General features: G+C 43.9%; 1 protein-coding gene across 2 annotated transcripts in view; it reads right to left on the reverse strand.

Annotated features, from left to right (window-relative positions):
• Positions 1 to 7640: 7640 nt before the first annotated feature.
• Positions 7641 to 20929, reverse strand: part of NPR3 (natriuretic peptide receptor 3) — a 105276-nt gene continuing 91987 nt past the window's right edge. The window contains exons 7-8 of one of the 2 annotated variants that reach the window (XM_073681451.1): positions 14901 to 14985; positions 7641 to 12417 (exon numbers count right to left, since the gene is read on the reverse strand). In XM_073681451.1, the coding sequence (XP_073537552.1) occupies positions 12306 to 12417; positions 14901 to 14985 (197 nt within the window). In that variant the 3' untranslated portion in view covers positions 7641 to 12305. Of the gene's footprint in view, positions 12418 to 14900; positions 14989 to 20929 lie in introns of both variants that reach the window. The other variant, XM_073681443.1, reaches the window with a different exon arrangement.

The following is a 20929-nucleotide window of genomic DNA, read 5'->3' on the forward strand; positions in this document are numbered from 1 at the left end:
TACATATAGCCTTTGCATGAAGTTGCTGGGGGTCTCATCTTGATGCCACCTAAGTCTCTTCTCCTGAAGACTCTTCCATAGATACCAACTTGAAATGTTATTTAGTAAATTTACTATTTGTCTATCTTTCCTTATGTGGCCCCTATCTATTTATGTGAACCCTCATTGGACAGTGCAGCTTTTGATTTACTGGTAAACGTTCCTACACATGGTAGCTGTCACTGATGGAGTCCTTACATTCACCAGACCCCGTTTCACTGTGAGATGAGGAGACCCTTTTGGCCTGGTCTGTTTGTAGTCACTTTATGTAAAGTAGAAACTACTTCTGGCAAACATCATACTTAATTGGTTCTAATGACGTCACCTTCTACTGACGATGAGAAACTTGCCCAAATCCATAATTGATTGGGTGTTTAGTGTTCTTTTTTTGTTTGTTTTTTAGGACTTATGTCTACAATACCTAATATGTTCCTTGGGAGTGGATGTTGTGGAGATTAGCTACTGCGTGTCAGCTCAGTGAAACTGGCTGGATATTTTTTGCTACTATTTTTTTTATATTTCATTTACATATGAGGCATCCAAATCTGGGGCGTAAAAAGGAGTGTATGCACCACTTATAGTATAATACTGGGGTCTTGCAATGTAATAAATAGGCCACTGAGCCCACCCAGCACCTACCAGGTGTGACCGATAACCTATTATTATGTCCTGGGAGAAAGGTATTCCAGAAGACCAGTTGTCTTCACTAAACAAGGAGACCATGAACACTGGCTATGGTAGATGATTTTTACCATCTTCCAACGACCTACGGAACTTCCAAAGTTCCAAGGCACCAGAGAATAGTAAGGATAAAACGTAGCCTTTATTCCATCCTTAAAATAGCATGGTGAAATCCAAAAATGGAAAATGGGGTAGCATTGTCTACCTCCTTTTTGTATTTCACCATGCTAGTTTAAGGATGGAATAAAGGCTACGTTTTATCCTTACTATTCTCTGGTGCCTTGGCATTTTGGATTTTCTATTGTCTTGGACCTTGTTGGCGGTCATACCGAGTCAGGACGAAGCTACCAATGGTGCATGAGAATTACTCACTGAACTAAACAACCTATAGAACTAATAGCAGAAGTATGGCCCGTGTCATTGGTAGGTAATCCTTAGTAGGATAAATTACGGCACTTCTGGCGTATAGGTGCCCAAGTAGGATCCAAAACCGTAATACAATGAATGTGGAACTTGGCACCCAAAAGAGTAACTGATTATATCTTTATTCGTAATTGCAATCCAAAACAGTCCAACGTTTCGGTCCAAACATTAGAAGAAAAATGTGTAGGAAGTCATCAAAAATAGCCTAAGAGCGGTATCTATCGCTCGAGGGAGAGAAAACGCGTGGATACCGCTCTTATGCTATTTGCGCTGACTTCCTACACTTTTATCTTTGGTCTCTCCGTGTTACTGATGAAGGTCTAATGTTTGGACCGAAACGTTTGACGGGTTTGGATTGCAATTACAAATAAAGATATAATCAGTTACTATTTTGAGTTATAAGTTCTATATTCATTGTATTATGGTTTTGGATCTTCTAAGATTTTGATTTTACCAATATGGGTTTGTTCTGTAACTATTGGCCTTTAGAAATATATATAATGAATCCAGGCTAAAGCAGATATTGGTGATTGGTGTTGACGTCCATTAGAGGGATCTGTAGAATTTATTTCTCCTCCAGAAGAAGAGTGTCGTGGAGTCGGTGTCCATTTTAGTGGAGTCGGAGTTGTAGTCGGTATAAAATGAACCAGCTCCGAAAATATCTAATAAATTGTGTACAGTAGTACAATGCAGGATGTGCTGAATATTTTTCATAAGAATTTGGGAAAGTTGTGAAATGTCCTATAAATGTCTGTCCTATTCCTGATCTAAGGATCTCTGCTTTTAGTTGAGATGAATCTGAGTAGCACTTTATGTACACGCTCAGTCGTGAGGCCGTGCTGTGGAGTCGGAAGTCAGGGAAATTGAGGAGTCGGTGGTTTGTCTTAGCGACTCCACAGCCCACCTCTGCTGTATGCATTATTACTTCAGTACAGCATTATTTTTCACATTATTCCTCTGGTGACTTATCATATAATTATCCCTGCATATGGCATCATTATATCTTGTGACATCACTGTATTTGGTGACCTTTTTATGTTTATTATTCCAGTGCTATAATATCCTGGTGTACTGAATTATATACTGTGAAGTTACTATATAATTCCTGTGCTTTAATGTCACAGACATTTTTCCCGGACTGTAACATCACTGTGTGCCTTATCCCTGCACTGTGAGCATTATCCTATGCTGTAACTTCACGGTGTTCATAATCTCTTTAATGCAAAATCACTGTATTTATTATCTCTGTACAGTGACATCACTGTGTGCATTATCCCAGTACTGTGATATTGCTGTGTACATTATCGGAGTACTGTGACATCACTGTGTGTATTATCCCTCTACTGTGACATCACTGTGTGTATTATCCCTGTACTCTGACATCACTGTTTATTATCCCTGTATTGTGACATCACTGTGTGTAATATCCCTGTACTGTGACATCACTGTATTATCCCTGTATTGTGACATCACTGTGTGTAATATCCCTGTACTGTGACATCACTGTATTATCCCTGTATTGTGACATCACTGTGTGTATTATCCCTGTACTGTGACATCACTGTGTGCATTATCTCTGTACTGTGACATCATTGTTTATCTCTGTACTGTGACATCACTGTGCACATTATCTAACTATTTTGATATCACTCTGTGCATTATCACTGTACTGTAACATCACTTTGAGCATTATATTTTTACTGTAACATCACTATGTACATATTTCCTGTACGGTGACATCACTGTAAGAAATTTCCTTGTAATGTCACATCACTGTGTGCATTATTCTTGTACTGAGCCCTCACTGTGCATTCTACCTCGAGTCTAACATCACTGTGTGCATTTTGCATAATTAGGAAGACCAAAATATTAAACTTTTTCTGATCTTACTTCTGAAACTATTCATAGTGGGGTCCCAACTCTAGTTTTTCTACTTGTTATGCCTCAAGTTGGATAGGGAGTTATATGGTGGTGGCTTAACGTTGGCATCATAGATGTAGTTTTCTTCCATCTAAGGATATTTTTTTTGCATATTTTTCCAGGGAGCTTTGCCCTAAAGACTCCTTACCAGCTGGATCTCCACAAGGAGAATCGTTACCTTATGTAACAAGGTTCATTTGCTTTGACTTCCATGTGAGCGTATCATCCAGTTACTGTATGCAGACCGGTTTTGCCATACTTTAAAGGAGAAGAGCAGCAACCGACCTATGTACAGGCGCCACTGAAAAAATGATGTTACCATGTTAAGTTTTCATGGTTTAAAGCCACGTGATCAACGATGCAATGGATATAAACCCAGTAACACCAACGACATCTAATTCCTTTATTTTTAACTGGAACATATCATTGCATTTGGATATGAAAAGAAAAAAATGCTTACAAAGATGTACACAATAGTGAACAGATATCACACAAAGCACAACTGACCGACTCATCACTTTGACAGAATAATTACATTACACAAAGAAACATTCACGTCATGAGGATGCGCGCTCTACACAACAATAAATACAAAAATCACATTATCTGCAGGCAAAGCTGCTTACATCAGTACAATAGCATATCAAAGACTGCGAGGACTCCTCCTATAAGGAATCCAAAAACTACAAAAACCACGTCTGCACCATTCCTAGGAAGAGTGTGTATGACTGTGCTGCTCAGATCCATTTTGTTTGAAGGGCAAAATTAAACTTGCCTTCTTTTATAGTGATGAGAAAATCGATTCTACACTTACGAATTTGAACTTTTTGGAATATGATTTTCGCACATCCAGCACAATGGTGGTCCGATTAGCTTTAGTCTGAAAGCAGGAAGAGGTTAAAAGAAATAATAAACTTTTATACTCATCTTTCCTCTGACCTTCCCATACCTGTCGCCACCCGCCAGAAGACCAGAAGGGCAAGAAGTAAGAGGAGCCGATCGGAAAAAGAAAAAGGAGCGGCAATGGCGGGAAGAGTATTGGAAGGGACGTGGAGGGGTGAGTATGGGGAGGGATGTGGAGGGGTGAGTATGGGGAGGGATGTGGAGGGGTGAGTATGGGGAGGGATGTGGAGGGGTGAGTATGGTAAGGGACGTGGAGGGGTGAGTATGGGGAGGGATGTGGAGGGGTAAGTATGGTGAGGGACGTGGAGGGGTGCGTACGGGGAGGGACGTGGAGGGGTGAGTATGGGGAGGGATGTGGAGGGGTGAGTATGGTAAGGGACGTGGAGGGGTGCGTACGGGGAGGGACGTGAATGGATGAGTATGGGGAGGCACGTGGAGAGGTGACTACGGGGAGGGACGTGGAGGGGTGAGTACGGGGAGGGACGTGGAGGGGTGAGTACGGGGAGGGACGTGAATAGATGAGTATGGTGAGGCACGTGGAGAGGTGAGTATGGTGAGAGACGTGGAGGGATGAGTACGGGGAGGGACGTGGAGGGGTGAGTACGGGGAGGGACGTGGAGGGGTGAGTACGGGGAGAGACGTGGAGGGGTGAGTACGGGGAGGGATGTGGAGGGGTGAGTACGGGGAGGGACGTGGAGGGATGAGTATGGGGAGGGACGTGGAGGGATGAGTATGGGGAGGGACGTGGAGGGATGAGTACGGGGAGGGACGTGGAGGGATGAGTACGGGGAGGGACGTGGAGGGATGAGTACGGGGAGGGACGTGGAGGGATGAGTACGGGGAGGGACGTGGAGGGATGAGTACGGGGAGGGATGTGGATGGATGAGTATGGGGAAGAACGTGGAGGGGCGAGTACAGGGAGGGATGAGTATGGGGAGGGATGTAGATGGATAAGTATGGGGAGGGACGTGGAAGTGTGAGTATGGGAAGGGCTGTGGAGTGGTGAGTATTAGTTTATTATTATTTTTTTACCCCTTCTTAGCAGATTCAAATGGCACCAAATTAGTTTGATGTGAATCAAATCTCCACCCTAAATTTAGCAAATCTGCTCAAATTGAGTTTCTACTGATGGAATCAGATGCGCCAATTTAATGGAGAGGTGCATACGCCACAAACCAGAGGCATAATAATATGTATTTCTGCTATAGTTTCTGGCGTAAATTATAGTACATCTGTTGAGATGTTTTTGACTCTGCCCCTCCACTAACCGAATGCACTTGTAAGAAAAGTGCTGAGCGTGGCATTAAATTGGAAAATTTGTACATTTTGTGCAAAATAGGCATGTGCCACACTTTTTTCTGCCAATGAAAGTGGCACAAATAGCTTAAAGAGGTTGTCAGGGACTTTAATATGAATGGCCTATCCTTAGGACACCGCCGATCAGCTGTTCTTGATGTCGGCAGCGGCAGAAACAGGTCAGTTGCGGAGCTGCAGCTCCATCGACGGAATAGTGGCCGCGGCCGGGTACTACACATCCGCCACCTATTGATTTGAATAGGGGGCGGATGTACACTACCCGACTGCGGCCACTGTACTGTACTGTTCAGCTCAGCAACTGGGCAGTTCGGGCCGATACCGGGAACAGCTGATCAGCGGGGGAGCGGAGTGTCGTACCCCTACTGATCAGACATTGATGACCTATCTTAAGGACAGGCCATTGATGGTCCCAGACAACCCCTGTAACATGATTCTCTGGGCTTTAGAAGCAATCTGAGGAAGGGTTTCCTGTCTACAGTCACGTCTGGTCAAGGTTGTCCCCGGAGGCATAGGTACATGGTACTTTTTTGTGGGCTTATTTTTGGGGAGCAATTATACCCATTGGTTTAGATCTGAAGCATATAGAGCACCAGTAGGGCCCCATAAAAGTCTATAGGTGAAATGTGGAGCTATAATACGGTAGTAGACATGAGCCCTTAGCCAAATCCTGATCGATGTGAGTGGGTTATGATGATATAACAGTGAATAGCACAGACATTTTTTTTTTATGTACGTTTTTGGATTCCTATAGTTGGCTTACCATATTCTATAGTAAAGCTGTTAATAAAAACCATAACCTGTAGACTAAATACATAATGAAATCACCATAATCTGTCAAGCATTGCCCTACATATGATCACAGTGTCCGATTTCACTTTAAAAATTAAAAAAAAAAAAGTTATATTTTTATCACCATTTGTTAGTACAAAAAGGACAAAAATACAGGAAAAAAAAACCCTAAAACCGTTCAGCTTTTAAAGAGTATGGTAGTCGATAAATCAAAAATGCCAGCTTATCGCTCAGTACATGGTAAAATATAAAAAACGTCGTTCTGCTGAGGAGCTTTGAAAATATTAAATATCTATAACAGAACACCAAAAAAATGTGGAAAAGAAATCTGAATTATTTTTATTTTTTTTTACATTAATAAATTTATTTATAGTCTATAGATAAAATTCTCTTTCAAACTTGATAAAAACAATAGTGGTTTAAAAAAGACAATAATAATATTACAGCACCGTCAGTCATGTGCTTTATGTTAAACGGATAGATGTTAAATCTTATACCCCCTGCTCCCAAAAAACGGTGAAAAAAAAGGTTTTGAAAACTAATATAATGTAGAATGTAGTGTTGTGTCATATAAAAAAACTAATCCATTGCCAGAGAAATTTAACTTTAAGAAGTATTCCCATCTCCAAGATCCTATCCCAATATGTAGAAGGTATAATAATAATAATATTAGCAAATACCTCCAATTAGAAATGTAGTACAGTTCTCCTGATTAGCTATGTCACTTACCCATTTGCAGGGCATCTCAGTAGCTTAGGTATCCATGGTTACGACCACTCATATAGTGACAGTTAGTTCGCTGTTAGTGGTCGTAACCATGGATAGTGACATAGCTAATCAGGAGAACTATACTACATTTCTAATTGAAAGTAATTGCTAATATAATTATTATTATACCTACTACATATTGGGATAGGATCTTGGAGATGGGAATACCTCTTTAACATTGTTACTTTTTGTACAAAAGAAATTCAGGAAAATTGAGAAAAACAAAATCTGGAAATTCCGTGGGATTATTACTGTTATTAAATTTATAAAAAGCAGTTTTTAAATATTTGGTGCCTTTTTCTATGGATGAGAAAACATTGGAGAAAAAGAATAAAAATATGTAATATAAAGTGTTACAAATTAAACTTATCGCAATAAAACTAGAGATATTTGGATATTATATTCAACACTTTGAATTTTCCAAAATTTTGCCCTTTGTAAATTATTGGTTATTTTCAAACCAAATCGATGCTTCAAATGTGGACTTCATGGACCAAATTTAGAAAAAAATTGCAAATTTTAAGATATAAAATACAGAAAATGGCACCTGCAATATTTAGAATTTTTATTATGAAATGAGACTTATATTTTTTTATTTTATAATTTTTTTGGGGTTAGATAAATTGTTTAGCAATTTAGGTATTAAAAAAAATAAAAATTATATATATATATATATATATATATATATATATATATATATATATATATATATATATATATATACACATATTTATACATATATATTTTTATATATATATATATATATATATATATACATATATTTTTTTTTTACATATATATATATATATATATATATATATATATATATATATATACACACACATATATATATACATGTTTGTTTTTTAATACCTAAATTACTATTTTTCTACAAAACCAATAGAACAATGTGAGGATGTTCATTCCCTTATTGTATACTATTTAAGCAATATGAGTGTGAGTTGTCTTTGTAGCAATGCCCCTAAATACAACGATGTTGATTTCTTTCCAAAGTTGTGTACGAGAAATTCCAATAAAATTAGACCTATAAGAAAAAAAATTAATTACAAAAAAAAACATTCCTGAATGTCAATTACACTCAATATCTCTACTAAATAACATTTATTTACAAGTGAACACTGATCAAAAATTCTACTTTGTGTGATCTCAGCGCTTTTTCTCCAACCCCACATAACTACTACCAACAAAAAGTGAAAAATAATATTTTAAATGACAGTTAAACAAAAATATTAGAATGGAATGTTTTTTTTTTACTAACAAAAAAATTCTACAATTATTTACTGTACAAGTATATAGAATAAAATATTTACATTTTTCAGTATGATATCGATTTGCTAGAATTTTTGGACTCTTTTTCAAAAAGGCCCAGAAAATATTTCAATTTCACATACAAAAAACTGAACCCGATAAAGAAAGACAATGGATTCCAATTCCATGACAATCTGATTATCCACTTTAGGCTGTGTTCACACACTGTGCCTGGGATCGCAGTAAAAGCGCAAAAAAAAAAACACAGCGCAGCGGCAATGTGTGAACACAGCCCAACTAAAGGCAATCAAAATGCTACATTAGGGTGTAATTTTTATATCAACCTTAATTTTATTTTTTCCCTTTTTTCTCAAAAAAAAAGTGATACAAATTTAGATTTTTTTCCAGAATTCATCAATGCATAATAATAATAATAATAATAATTGTAATATTAATTTTAGTCTAGATTTTAGATTTTAAAAAAATATTCAAAAACCTATATTTTAGCATTTTAAAGGGAATGTGTTGTCATAAAATGACCTATTGTTCTAATCAGGTTTTTATAACAAATATATTTTTAACAATTTTTGAAGATTCTTTTTAAAATTTCACACTGTAATAAAAAATAAAAATCATTCTGAAATATAGAAGCTTTTACACTGACCATAAGCCCCAAATTAGGCTAAAACTTCCTGTTCTGTAGTGATCGTTTCTCATCAGTCATCTCATTACCATTAACGGCAGGATTACAATGAAGTGTAGCCACCTGCATATGCATAACACAGAATCCACCATTCAAAATAAATGCTGGCACAGCTCTGCTCCTCCCTCCTCCCTTCACAGTGACCTCTGAAGAAGAAGGCTGGGCCCACCAGAGAATTCTCCGGTTCTCCGGTGGGCCAGTCCAACCCTGACTGCTGCTCATGCACAAGGAAATGAAAGATATCTGTAGCCGAGATAAATACATCAGGGGGCAGTACAGAGATCTCTCCCATGACCTGTTTATACCAAGGATGGTGACAAAGACGAGGGGGCACACTATGCGTCTGGAGGAAAGGAGGTTCCTGCACCAGCATAGAAGGGGATTCTTTACGGTCAGAGCCGTGAGACCCTGGAACTCTCTGGGAGAGGAAGTGGTGATGTCCAACTCACTTAATGAGTTCAAGAGAGGCCTGGACGCCTTTCTTGAGAACAATAAAATTACATCTTATGCTTAGTGATAGTTAATTAATCCAGGGATTTAATCTGACTGCCAGATTGGAGTCGGGAAGTGAATTTTTCCTCAATGATGTAAATTGGCCTATACCGCATGGGTTTTTTTGCCTTCCCCTAGATCAACGCTGCGGAATAGCTGCAGTGCACAAGAAATAGGCTGAACTGGATGGACGCTTGTCTTTTTTCGGCCTTATAAACTATGTAACTATATATCACCAACCTCACATACCTGACATGTAGAAGTGCGCAGAACCAGATTACCCCTTTAAAACAAACAGCACAGAGAATGCCACTACACTGTCCCATAGAAGTTAATAAATATCTCCAGTCTATTGTTTCCTAAGGCCCATAGATATATAACAGATATATAACAGATAACCAGGCAAGATGGCCGCCCCCATAATCATGTACAAAAAAAGTGAATGAAAAAAATATTGGAAAAAAAATAAAAAAATATTGGAAAAAAAATGTTTCACTAGCTGCTTTTAAATTTACTTCAATAAATCATATGTAAGTAACACATTCTCTTTAAGACAGTTGATAACTATTATTACTTGGTCCTGACTTAGGATTGACAATGCTTGTCCATGTGCCCCATTAAAGATAATGTCACAAAGGAGGGTCCCATGCCCAGAACCCCGCACTTTGATCCAGATGGGAACCTGTACAGCTCCATCTTGGATTGTCATTCATATGTAACACTACATTTCCTTTAAAGGGTTACTCCAAAAATAACAAGTTATCTGAGATAATTTGTCCGACTTCTAGGACACCCAGCGATCTTGAGAACAGGACTCCGGGACTGAGGAACTGGGCCCATCTTGAATGAAGTGGAGGTGCTCATGCTTGACTACCACTCCATCCATTGTCTATGGAACTGCAGAAGAAAGCCAAGACAGTGCTCTTCTATTCCCAGCCCTCCCAGAGACAATGAATGGAGTGAAAATCAAGCATGAAAGAAATCGGACACCCAACAATCCCGAGAACAGGGCTCTGGGACTCAGGAACTGGGACCATGTTGACTGAAGCAGAGGTGCTCATGCTCGACTTCCACTCCATTGTCTATGGGACTGCAGAAGAAAGACAAGACAGCGATCTTCTATCTTCCGGTCCCCCGTAGACAATGAATGGAGCGAAAATCAAGCATGAAAGAAATTGGACACCCAACAATCCCGAGAACAGGGCTCTGGGACTCAGGAGCTGGGACCATGTTGACTGAAGCGGAGGTGCTCATGCTCGACTTTCACTCCATTGTCTATGGGACTGCAGAAGAAAGACAAGACAGCGATCTTCTATCTTCCGGTCCCCCGTAGACAATGAATGGAGCGAAAATCAAGCATGAAAGAAATCGGACACCCAACAATCCCGAGAACAGGGCTCTGGGACTCAGGAGCTGGGACCATGTTGACTGAAGCGGAGGTGCTCATGCTCGACTTTCACTCCATTGTCTATGGGACTGCAGAAGAAAGCCAAGACAGCGGTTTTCTATCCCCCGTTTCCCCATAGACAATGAATGGAGCAAACATCAAGCATGAAAGAAATCTGACACCCAACAATCCCAAAACAGGGCTCTGGGACTGAGGAACTGGGCCCATGTTGAATGAAATAGAGGTGCTCATGCTAAACTTCCACTCTATTGTCTATGGGACTGCAGAAGAAAGCCAAGACAGCACTGGCCCTCCCAGAGACAATGAATCGAGCGAAGATCAAGCATGAGCATCTCTGCTCCATTCAAGATAGGGCTGTAGAGTCCAGATCTCGAGGTTACAAAGCCCTGTTCTCAAGATCTCTGGGGGTCCTGATGGTCAGACCCCAAGCGATCAGCAATTTATTCCTTTACCCTATGTCTAGGGAATAACTTGTTATTTTGGAAATAACCCCTTAAAGCCTGTCTGGCTGTTGATTACTATGGTGGCATTAATCTTAAAGGGGTTGCCATAAATGAGGAAAATCCTTTATCTTTCCAATTATTATTATTATTATTATTGATAAAAAAAAAAATTGGTCTGAATTCTGCCTTTTTATTTCTCATATAGTGTAGTTGTGCACAGCTTGTGAAGTATATGAAAATGAAATCAAATTCTATATGATTTTATACCATTTTTATCCCAATTTTATTTTTTTCTTTTGTTGTTTTGTATTTGTTATATAGGAACTAGTAGGAGCCATAGATATGACCTGCAATGATAGTGTTCATCATTAAATAAAAATCTATACAATATAAAACCTGAATTAGCCGTCCAGCTAAAGTTATCCTGAATACACTCTACGGTAAAGCATTTACACATCCACAGGATTACAATCATGGCCTGTGTTCACACAAGGTTGACCTTTCAGTTACGTCTCGACGTCATCCCAAATATCTGTGTAGGGACTGAGCAAACCAGAGAAATTTAACAAGATGGGCCGAATTTAAGCATCAATGCTTCACTGTGTGTGTTTGATTCACGAGAGTCAATATGAGCTGTTTAGTGTACCTTGGAAAAAAAAAGTATCAAAAAACATTGAGCATTAACCCGGCGACCCTTTGGAGTAGAATAGCTGGTATTTGCAGGTCAAGCCAAATTAATAGGAAAAAAAAAAAAAAGCAAAAATATTTTCTCAATATTGATTTCTAATTTTTTAGTCCTTTTTGTTTTCTCGATTTTAATAAAATTTAAAATGACTAATTTTTGCTTGTTAAAATGTCTTCCTCTGCTCAAAAATATCAAAAAAATAAAATAAAGAAAAGGAAAATCTATTATTTCCTTAATCTGGCAGATATTAAAAAAAAAAAAAAAAAGTGAAAATTGTCCCTTTCCATGAGATGAAGGCCATGTGGCATCGTATGATTTCTAAATCATTCCTGAGTTTTTTGAAAAACGAGTAAAAAAAAAAATAAACAAAAAAAATTAAAAATACCAGGACTCTATCCTTCTACAAGAACTCCTTCTCCGCGTGACGTGATGTCTTTGGTTGCATCTTCGTACAAAACAATACTTCTAGGCTGCGGAGAAGTTAGATCGTATGGAATCCTCCCGCAGCTGTCGGTGTTTGCCGATGTTACAGTCGTCGTGGTGGTTTCGTCTTTCTATGGTTATTCTGTATTTCTTCCTGCAATTCGAGAAATAAAAAAATATTTATGGGAAACAGTAGAAACAAAAATACAATAATTAAAGGGATAATTCAACTCCGCTCACTTCCACATCAGGAGATGACAAGGATAGATGTCAGACAGAAGAACAGTGGGCTCACCAGAGGGGTTTTTCGGACAAGGCTAATTTTTCGTCAGACACTGAATCTTACTGTATAGCCATAAGATACACAATATTAGGGTTCTGCTCTGCTTGCTGATTTGATCGGTTATGAAGTGATTACTCAGATACCGTATATATCCAGATGATGACGCTGGGTTCTCCCCCACTCAGTACCACTGCCACTATAAACAACTTTGAAAGAAAAGCTAGGGTCCACCAGAGGATTCTCCAGTTCTCCGGTGGGCCAGTCCAACCTTGACTGCTGCTCATGCATACGGGAATGGCAGATATCTGTAACCGAGACATCACCGACCCCACATACCTCACATGTAGAAGTGCGCAGAACCAGAATTAGCACATGCCCATCAGGAAGTTGGTGCATGGATACCTGGTTTCTATGAATATACAGCACGTAACGCCATGGCTGCTGAACGGGCAGGATTTTCTGGCCATTATACAGCACTATGTCCTCTGCTTGCTCCTCCTGTCCATTCTTTACGCTTTATGTGCATGTCAAGACAAAAACATACTGTCGTACTGTCCCTCAAAATGGTAAAGAGGGCAGGGCTTATACTAATTCCCTCTGCAAAGTGGGGAAGAGAGGAAGAGGACTTGAACTCTATAGCGCCACCTGCTGGAAGCAGCAAACCTACAAGTCTCAATCAACCCTTTAACAAGTCGTGCAATATGACTTACCATAAAAGCCAAATCAGAATCTCAAGTTGCAGACACAGTGTTTCGGGGTATTGCCCCCCATCAGTGCAAAGGATGAGAACTGATTTGGCTAGGTCAGGGGCTCTGGACTGAGGTCTAAGGGGTAATGTTTCTCCTTCTGGAGAGCGACATACAGACTCTGGCATGCCAAAGTAAGAAGGCTTATTCGCTGTGCAATGCTCTTCTGGGAAATGTAATATGCAAATTGCCTCTTCAGAGAGGAAGAGGACTTGACCTCTATAGCGCCACCTGTTGGAAGTAGCAATTCTACAAGTCACAATCGACCCACCCTTTAACAAGTCTTGCAATATGACTTAGGATAAAAGCCAAATCTAGCTAAATCAGTTCTCATACTTTGCACTGACGATGGCCAACAGCCCGAAACACCGTGTCTGCAAATTGAGATTCTGATTTGGCTTTTATCCTTTGTCATATTGCAAGACTTGTTAAAGGGTCAATTGTGACTTGTAGGATTGCTGCTTCCAACAGGTGGCGCTATAGAGTTCAAGTCCTCTTCCTCTCTGAAGAGGCAATTAGCATATTAAATTTCCCAGAGGAGCACTGCAGGGCGAATAAGCCTCCTTACATTGGCATGCCAGAGCCGGAATGTCACTCTCCACAAGGAGAAGCATTACCCCTTAGACGCTAATACCCTCTAAAATGAATGTTTCTGAGAAGTTTTTGGACAGACCTCTACAGGACTTGAAATGACTGGCAAAATTGGATTGGAAATGTTGGGTGGTATAGAAAGGAGAAAACATGACGTCTCCTCTTCCCCTCTCACAGCATCAGATGCTGCAGGAATGAGATGGCTGAATTGTGAACTTTTCCCCCGATAAGATACAAAATTGACCCGGTTTTGTGAGTATGTGTGAAGGGAACATTGGTTTACCAGCAGCCCTATGTAAATAACATTGTGATATCATGATGTACTGTGCTGGAATACTCCTTTAGGCTTTATTCACACATCAGGTTTTTTGGTCCGTATTTCTATGCCAAAACCAGGAGTGTTTCCAAAACACAGAACAGGTGTAAATGTTTAAATTATACTTTTTCTCTGTAAGTCCCACTCCTGGTTTTGGCTTACAAACACTGATGCAAAATACTGACGTGTGAATAAGCCCTTGGGTTAAGTTCCCACGATGAGTTTTTGCTGAGTTTTTCACGCTGCGAACTTTCGCTGCTCAAAAAAACGCAGCGTCTTACAGTTCCACCAAACTAGATGGGATTGTTAGAAATCTTATGCCCTCGGTGCTTTTTTATACTACATACTCTGACCTGCGGTGTGATTTTTGGAGACTGCAAAATTTCAATTTCTCAGAAATTTTTCCCCATAGAATTACAAAAAAATTCAGAAAATCTGCACATGAAAACACACGTAATCCGCACATGTCTGTATCAATAAAGTTTTGCTAAAATCAAATACCTGGAAGTATCAAGAACAAAGAAGCTTTATTTAAACCATTTCATAGCAAAAAAGAATAAACAACGCAATAAAAACACGTCACCTAAAAGGTGCAGAAAATCTGCAACATCAATAATTCACCAAATACTCAGAGTGGGAACATGGTCTTACAGTATATAATATACGTTTTGCACTTTGGTGGTAAAAATATATAAAGTTACCTGAAAAAGTAGAAAGCCATTAACAGCCCCGTGCCTAGCAAGGCGCCAACCACAATTCCAGTTACCGCAGATTCTCCTAAGCCACCTGCTTGAAGAAACAAATCACATCATATTTAATGTTGCAAAAAAATGTTTTACACGTTTTAAGAGGCGGCAGCAAATGCCGAAGGGCGAGCCCTGATGGACCTGTGATAGCCACTATACTTCTCAGAAAGTGGGCTGAAGAGACTTCTTAGCTCCCCTAGTGGTGGCAATAGGCAACTAGAAATGTATAATAATGTTTTTATTTACATAGCGCCAACATATTCTGTAGTGCTTTACAATTCAGACAATTTACAGACATTATCAGCACTGTCCCCATTGGGGCTCACAATCGAAGTTCCTTATCAGTATGTTTTTGGAGTGTGGGAGGAAACCGGAGAACCCATGCAAACACAGAGAGAACATACAAACTCCTTGCAGATGTTGTCCTTGGTGGGATTTGAACCCAGGACCCCAGCACTGCAAGGATTCAGTGCTAACCACTGAGCTACCGTGCTGCCCTTAAATGTATGAATTAAAGGGGTATTCCCATTGCTAGGAAATGCCATCCCTTACTGATATGATTGCCATCCATAAGACCCCTTTTCCCATCTATCCAAAAAACGAAGGGACTGAATGCCGCATCCCAAGGACCATTTTTCCCTGCAGAGTGCTGCTCCTGAATACCTCACTGCGCAGGGAAATGCAGCCCAATAGACAGAGCTGCCACGGGTGGCTGGAGAGCCCCATTGCAAAGGGATTACTGAATGGGACATAGCATTGCGGCCCCTTCATACCTGTGATCCATGAGGGTCTCAGAGGTCGAACCCACAGTGACCAATAAAAAATAGAACAGAAGCCATCACTTAATGAGATGCAAATGTAGCACCCTGAGGATTCGGCTGCTACAGGGGTATTGCACCTCAACCCAGAGGTGTGATATTCCACTCCCGAGTAAGGAAGGAGTGTGGAACTGAGCTCGGTAGGCTGCATGCACTACATACATCCCATTTCCGAGGAGCAGACCGACGGTACTCCCACTTAGAAATGTGCAGGTACGACCGAGTCTGTTCCTGGCTGGAGTGGGAGGGGGTGGTACATCCCAAGTAGTGTAGGGGCAGATAGGGGGAGCAGCCTGGGTAAAGATAGGAGCTCATTGGGTGCTGGTCACCTGAGCTCACACACAGAGGGTGTATATAAGGTGGGCACCAACTAAGAACAGGGTCAGTTGCAGAGAGGAAGTCAGCGAGCAGAGGAGAAGAAAGACGCAGAGTGAGAGAGGAGAAGAGAAAGAGAGACCCAGAGGGGGAAACAGCAGAAAAGGACTCCAAGAACCCAACTTAAATCCCCGGGTGAAGAGTCGGCATCAGGGTACCGGAACCCAAGCTGGTGGGGGCAAAAACACTCCCCAGCCAGAGACCGGAGACCGTGGGCAGCGTTTGCCACGGTCACCCACCACATCCACCACGAAGGCATACCACGAGGAGGGTCAGGGAACCCAAGGCCAAGGGTCTCCCAACAGAAGGCCCGAGGGAGCTGGACCTGGGTGGATCACTAGTGGGGATGGCCAGAGAAAGGACAGAAGGAGAGCTCAGGGTCACGCTCCGGACTTATTTGGGGGTTGGCTGGATCCAGAACCTGGTGGACGCAGCACGGCTCGGGAGGTCACTCGAAGCTGGAGTGACCAGAACATCAGCAGTGAGTAAACATCCTAAACTGCATAACCCGACTCTGTCTCTGATTGCCGTCTACACTGCATCACCACCACTCCCATCCTCTGCACCTGATCCCCCTGAGGCTATACCCCACCCGTTGGGGGTTATATCATCAAAGCTGCACCTACACCATCAGCCTCAGCGGACCCTGCTGCAGCGGCGGCCACAGTGACCGCAACACAACGGGTGGCGTAGTCGACATTAAGAACTTAGCAACATCTGTAGGACTGCCACATACAACTCAGTTTGACACCCTGGGCACGGACCGGGTCACAGCCACTCGGAAGACTACAACTCCCATCTGATCCGGCTCCGGATATTCCCCCTAAAGAATATGGCCCAGGGGGCGCGTCAACTTTGGCGTAGTCGGCAGGATTACGTGCCCGCAACACCCGGGTACTGCGTGCCTGAAGAAAAGAACAAGTTTACCTCAAAAAGAAGTCTCCTGCCGGTTCCGGAGGGTCCCCGCCATCGGACTCCGTCACAGATCGATTCCCGCCGGGTGTCCGCCATTAACAGCTTTTTCCCGCCATCTGCAGAGTTTCCCGCCACTGGGAAGCGATTCCCGCCATTTCCAAAGGTTTCCCGCCTTGGAAGAGCGGACGCCATTATGGGCGTGCCAGAGGGTGGCGAGAGGCCACCTCCCATCGTGGGCCAGGACCGAAAATGGCGCCAAAAGTGGAAACCGCCCCCACCAACAGAGACTGTGATGCTAGAGGTGTCTGTCAGCGTGAAAGAACCGCCCCTGGAGCTGACAGTCACCCAGTGGCCCGGGACCGCCCTCGAAGTGGGAGGAGACGAAAGAAAAGAACGAAAATGGGTGCCGCCTGGAGCAGTCTGGAGCGAGCGCACCCGGAGGCAGGAAGCCTGGAAAGGAGTAGCAGAGAAGCTCACCCGGAGATGGCGAGAGAGCAGAGCAGCACCGGCCCGCTGGCCAGGAGCCTGCTGGAAGAAGAGCAGAGCAGCACCGACCCGTTGGTCAGGAGCCTGCTGGAAACCACGACCCCACTAGGCCTAGTGGAGGTCCTTGCACAGCTCCCCCAAGACCGGGAGTGTGCACAGACTGCCCTGGAGGGCCTCGCACGGAGGATGGCCCGGGTACAGCGAGAGACATTGGCGGAGTGGAGCCGAGAGATGGCCCAGCAAACCAAGACCCGGAGCACGCCAGCCAAGATGAGGAGACAGACCGCCTCTGAGGACGGCGCGGGAGGACCCAAGGCCGGAGACGGCGCCGAGAAGGGAGCCGAACGCATGGAGGCAGGTAAAGGGGACGTCTATACCCCAAATCAGGACACCGCTTGCCTGCCCCAGCTCCCCGTCGCAGAGCCCGAAAGTCCCCCTGCTGTGCCCGAAAACGCCATGTCACCGACGCAGACTAGGCCTCAAACGGGAGCCGCGACCCCTGTGACGTCACACGCCTCGACCCCGAGCGTGACCAAGCAGGAAGTACCACCAGCCTGGTCGCAAGGCCTAGTACCCCCGGGCGCCGCATCACCAACAGCGCCCCCTACCTCCGCGGAGCCTCCGGCCTGGCCGCAAGGCCAGGTAGCCCAGGGCGCCGCCGTCCTAACGGTGCCCTTCACCTTCCAGGTGCCCCAGGCCTGGCCGCAAGGCCTGGGCAACCCGAGCGCCACCACCACCGCGCCCGCACCCGTAAAACCAAGGGTGCCGCGTCTGGGAGAGGACTTGTTTGCCCAGCACACGTGGCCGGACGGGCAGCCTTTCATCTGGCCCCAGAGGTATTATGAACTGGAGCACCAGAGGAGAGTTGGGGCCATGTGTGCACCCCTGATTCCGGCTCCGAAGCCCGTGATAAGGATCTCGCCCCCGCTTGAAGAGGCCCAATTTGAGTGGGACCCCACCGGAGAAGACCTAATGGGGTTCACTCAGGAAACCAGGGCAGCTGCAGCGGAGCGTGCTGAGTGTTGCCGACAGCAGCTCGAGGAGTTTGCGAGGGAGCGGAGAGAGAGGCGGGTCCGGGAACAACAGGCCCAAATAAGGAGCGCCGAGCAGAAGAGCCGAACCAGGAGGGACCCCCGTGCAGCGCACAGTCCCCGTACCACCGGGACTGTAATAAAGTTTAACCTGCAGCATGGGTGGGGCTTCATCAGAGACAACAACACCCCCGGCGACGTCTTTTGTCACGCGCAGAGACGTGGAGTCCCATCTGCCGGAGGGGCACAGAGGTCGTGACCTTTACATCGGGGACGAGGTCACCTTTACCCGGCACAAGTGTGCCAAAGGACCTTACGCCCTCCATGTGCATCGCCTGACAGAGGAGGAGCTGCGATGTGAGGAGGAAGAGCAAGAGGATCCGGACGGGTCTGAAGCTGAGATCCCCAAAGAAGGAGCAGGAGGAAGACGTTGTTGGGTACAGCGGAGCAGGTGCTGTAAATAGTTACCCGATCGGGGTATAAAGAAACTGTTACTGCAAATATAGTCCCCGTTGGGACCAGCTGAGTGAACTGTTTACCCGTTTACCCTTAATCCCACAGGCTGAGGACTGTGAGCAGCCATTCCCTTTCCCTCCTTAACTGGCCGAGGACTGAGAGCGGCCATATCCCTGTATATAGTTGCGCGTCCTAAAGCGCCCCCTACCGGTTTTATAGGAAAACCATTTTTCTAGAAAGACTGTCGCACTTTGCCCGGTCAACAGTTGCACAGTGACCGGAGGAGGAGCCAGAGGCGACGAGAAAGTTTTATATATATAATGTTTTATATATTTTATATGTTTATGAAAAATTTTGTATGTGATGTGATGTTTATGTCTTACAGCCCGAGGACGTGCTGTGATTTACCAGGGGGGAATGTAGCACCCTGAGGATTCGGCTGCTACAGGGGTATTGCACCTCAACCCAGAGGTGTGATATTCCACTCCCGAGTAAGGAAGGAGTGTGGAACTGAGCTCGGTAGGCTGCATGCACTACATACATCCCATTTCCGAGGAGCAGACCGACGGTACTCCCACTTAGAAATGTGCAGGTACGACCGAGTCTGTTCCTGGCTGGAGTGGGAGGGGGGTGGTACATCCCAAGTAGTGTAGGGGCAGATAGGGGGAGCAGCCTGGGTAAAGATAGGAGCTCATTGGGTGCTGGTCACCTGAGCTCACACATAGAGGGTGTATATAAGGTGGGCACCAACTAAGAACAGGGTCAGTTGCAGAGAGGAAGTCAGCGAGCAGAGGAGAAGAAAGACCCAGAGTGAGAGAGGAGAAGAGAAAGAGAGACCCAGAGGGGGAAACAGCAGAAAAGGACTCCAAGAACCCAACTTAAATCCCCGGGTGAAGAGTCGGCATCAGGGTACCGGAACCCAAGCTGGTGGGGGCAAAAACACTCCCCAGCCAGAGACCGGAGACCGTGGGCAGCGTTTGCCACGGTCACCCACCACATCCACCACGAAGGCATACCACGAGGAGGGTCAGGGAACCCAAGGCCAAGGGTCTCCCAACAGAAGGCCCGAGGGAGCTGGACCTGGGTGGATCACTAGTGGGGACGGCCAGAGAAAGGACAGAAGGAGAGCTCAGGGTCACGCTCCGGACTTATTTGGGGGTTGGCTGGATCCAGAACCTGGTGGACGCAGCACGGCTCGGGAGGTCACTCGAAGCTGGAGTGACCAGAACATCAGCAGTGAGTAAACATCCTAAACTGCATAACCCGACTCTGTCTCTGATTGCCGTCTACACTGCATCACCACCACTCCCATCCTCTGCACCTGATCCCCCTGAGGCTATACCCCACCCGTTGGGGGTTATATCATCAAAGCTGCACCTACACCATCAGCCTCAGCGGACCCTGCTGCAGCGGCGGCCACAGTGACCGCAACACAACGGGTGGCGTAGTCGACATTAAGAACTTAGCAACATCTGTAGGACTGCCACATACAACTCAGTTTGACACCCTGGGCACGGACCGGGTCACAGCCACTCGGAAGACTACAACTCCCATCTGATCCGGCTCCGGATATTCCCCCTAAAGAATATGGCCCAGGGGGCGCGTCACAAATATCTATTTAATTATTAGCCCGTGCAGGGGATTTGAGAGATGAGTAACAGAAAAATAGAGCAAGAACTGCCAAAAAAAGATATAGTACGAAATAAATCCGCGCAGAATGATTAATAAATTAAGTATATAATAAAAGTATAAAGTGTAATATTGGATTCATTTTTTTTACATTTTTTTTTTTAAATCCATTTTCTGCGAACATTTCCTGAAACCCTGGCCGGGCTGCAGGCGGCAGCAATCAGACATAATTCTAGGGCCATCCATTGAGGAAGCCGGGGCAGTAGTAACAGGT

The sequence above is a fragment of the Phyllobates terribilis genome, unplaced genomic scaffold, assembly GCF_046119375.1.
Source record: "Phyllobates terribilis strain yellow unplaced genomic scaffold, ASM4611937v1 Scaffold_1__5_contigs__length_1240528914, whole genome shotgun sequence".
Lineage (NCBI taxonomy): Eukaryota > Metazoa > Chordata > Amphibia > Anura > Dendrobatidae > Phyllobates > Phyllobates terribilis.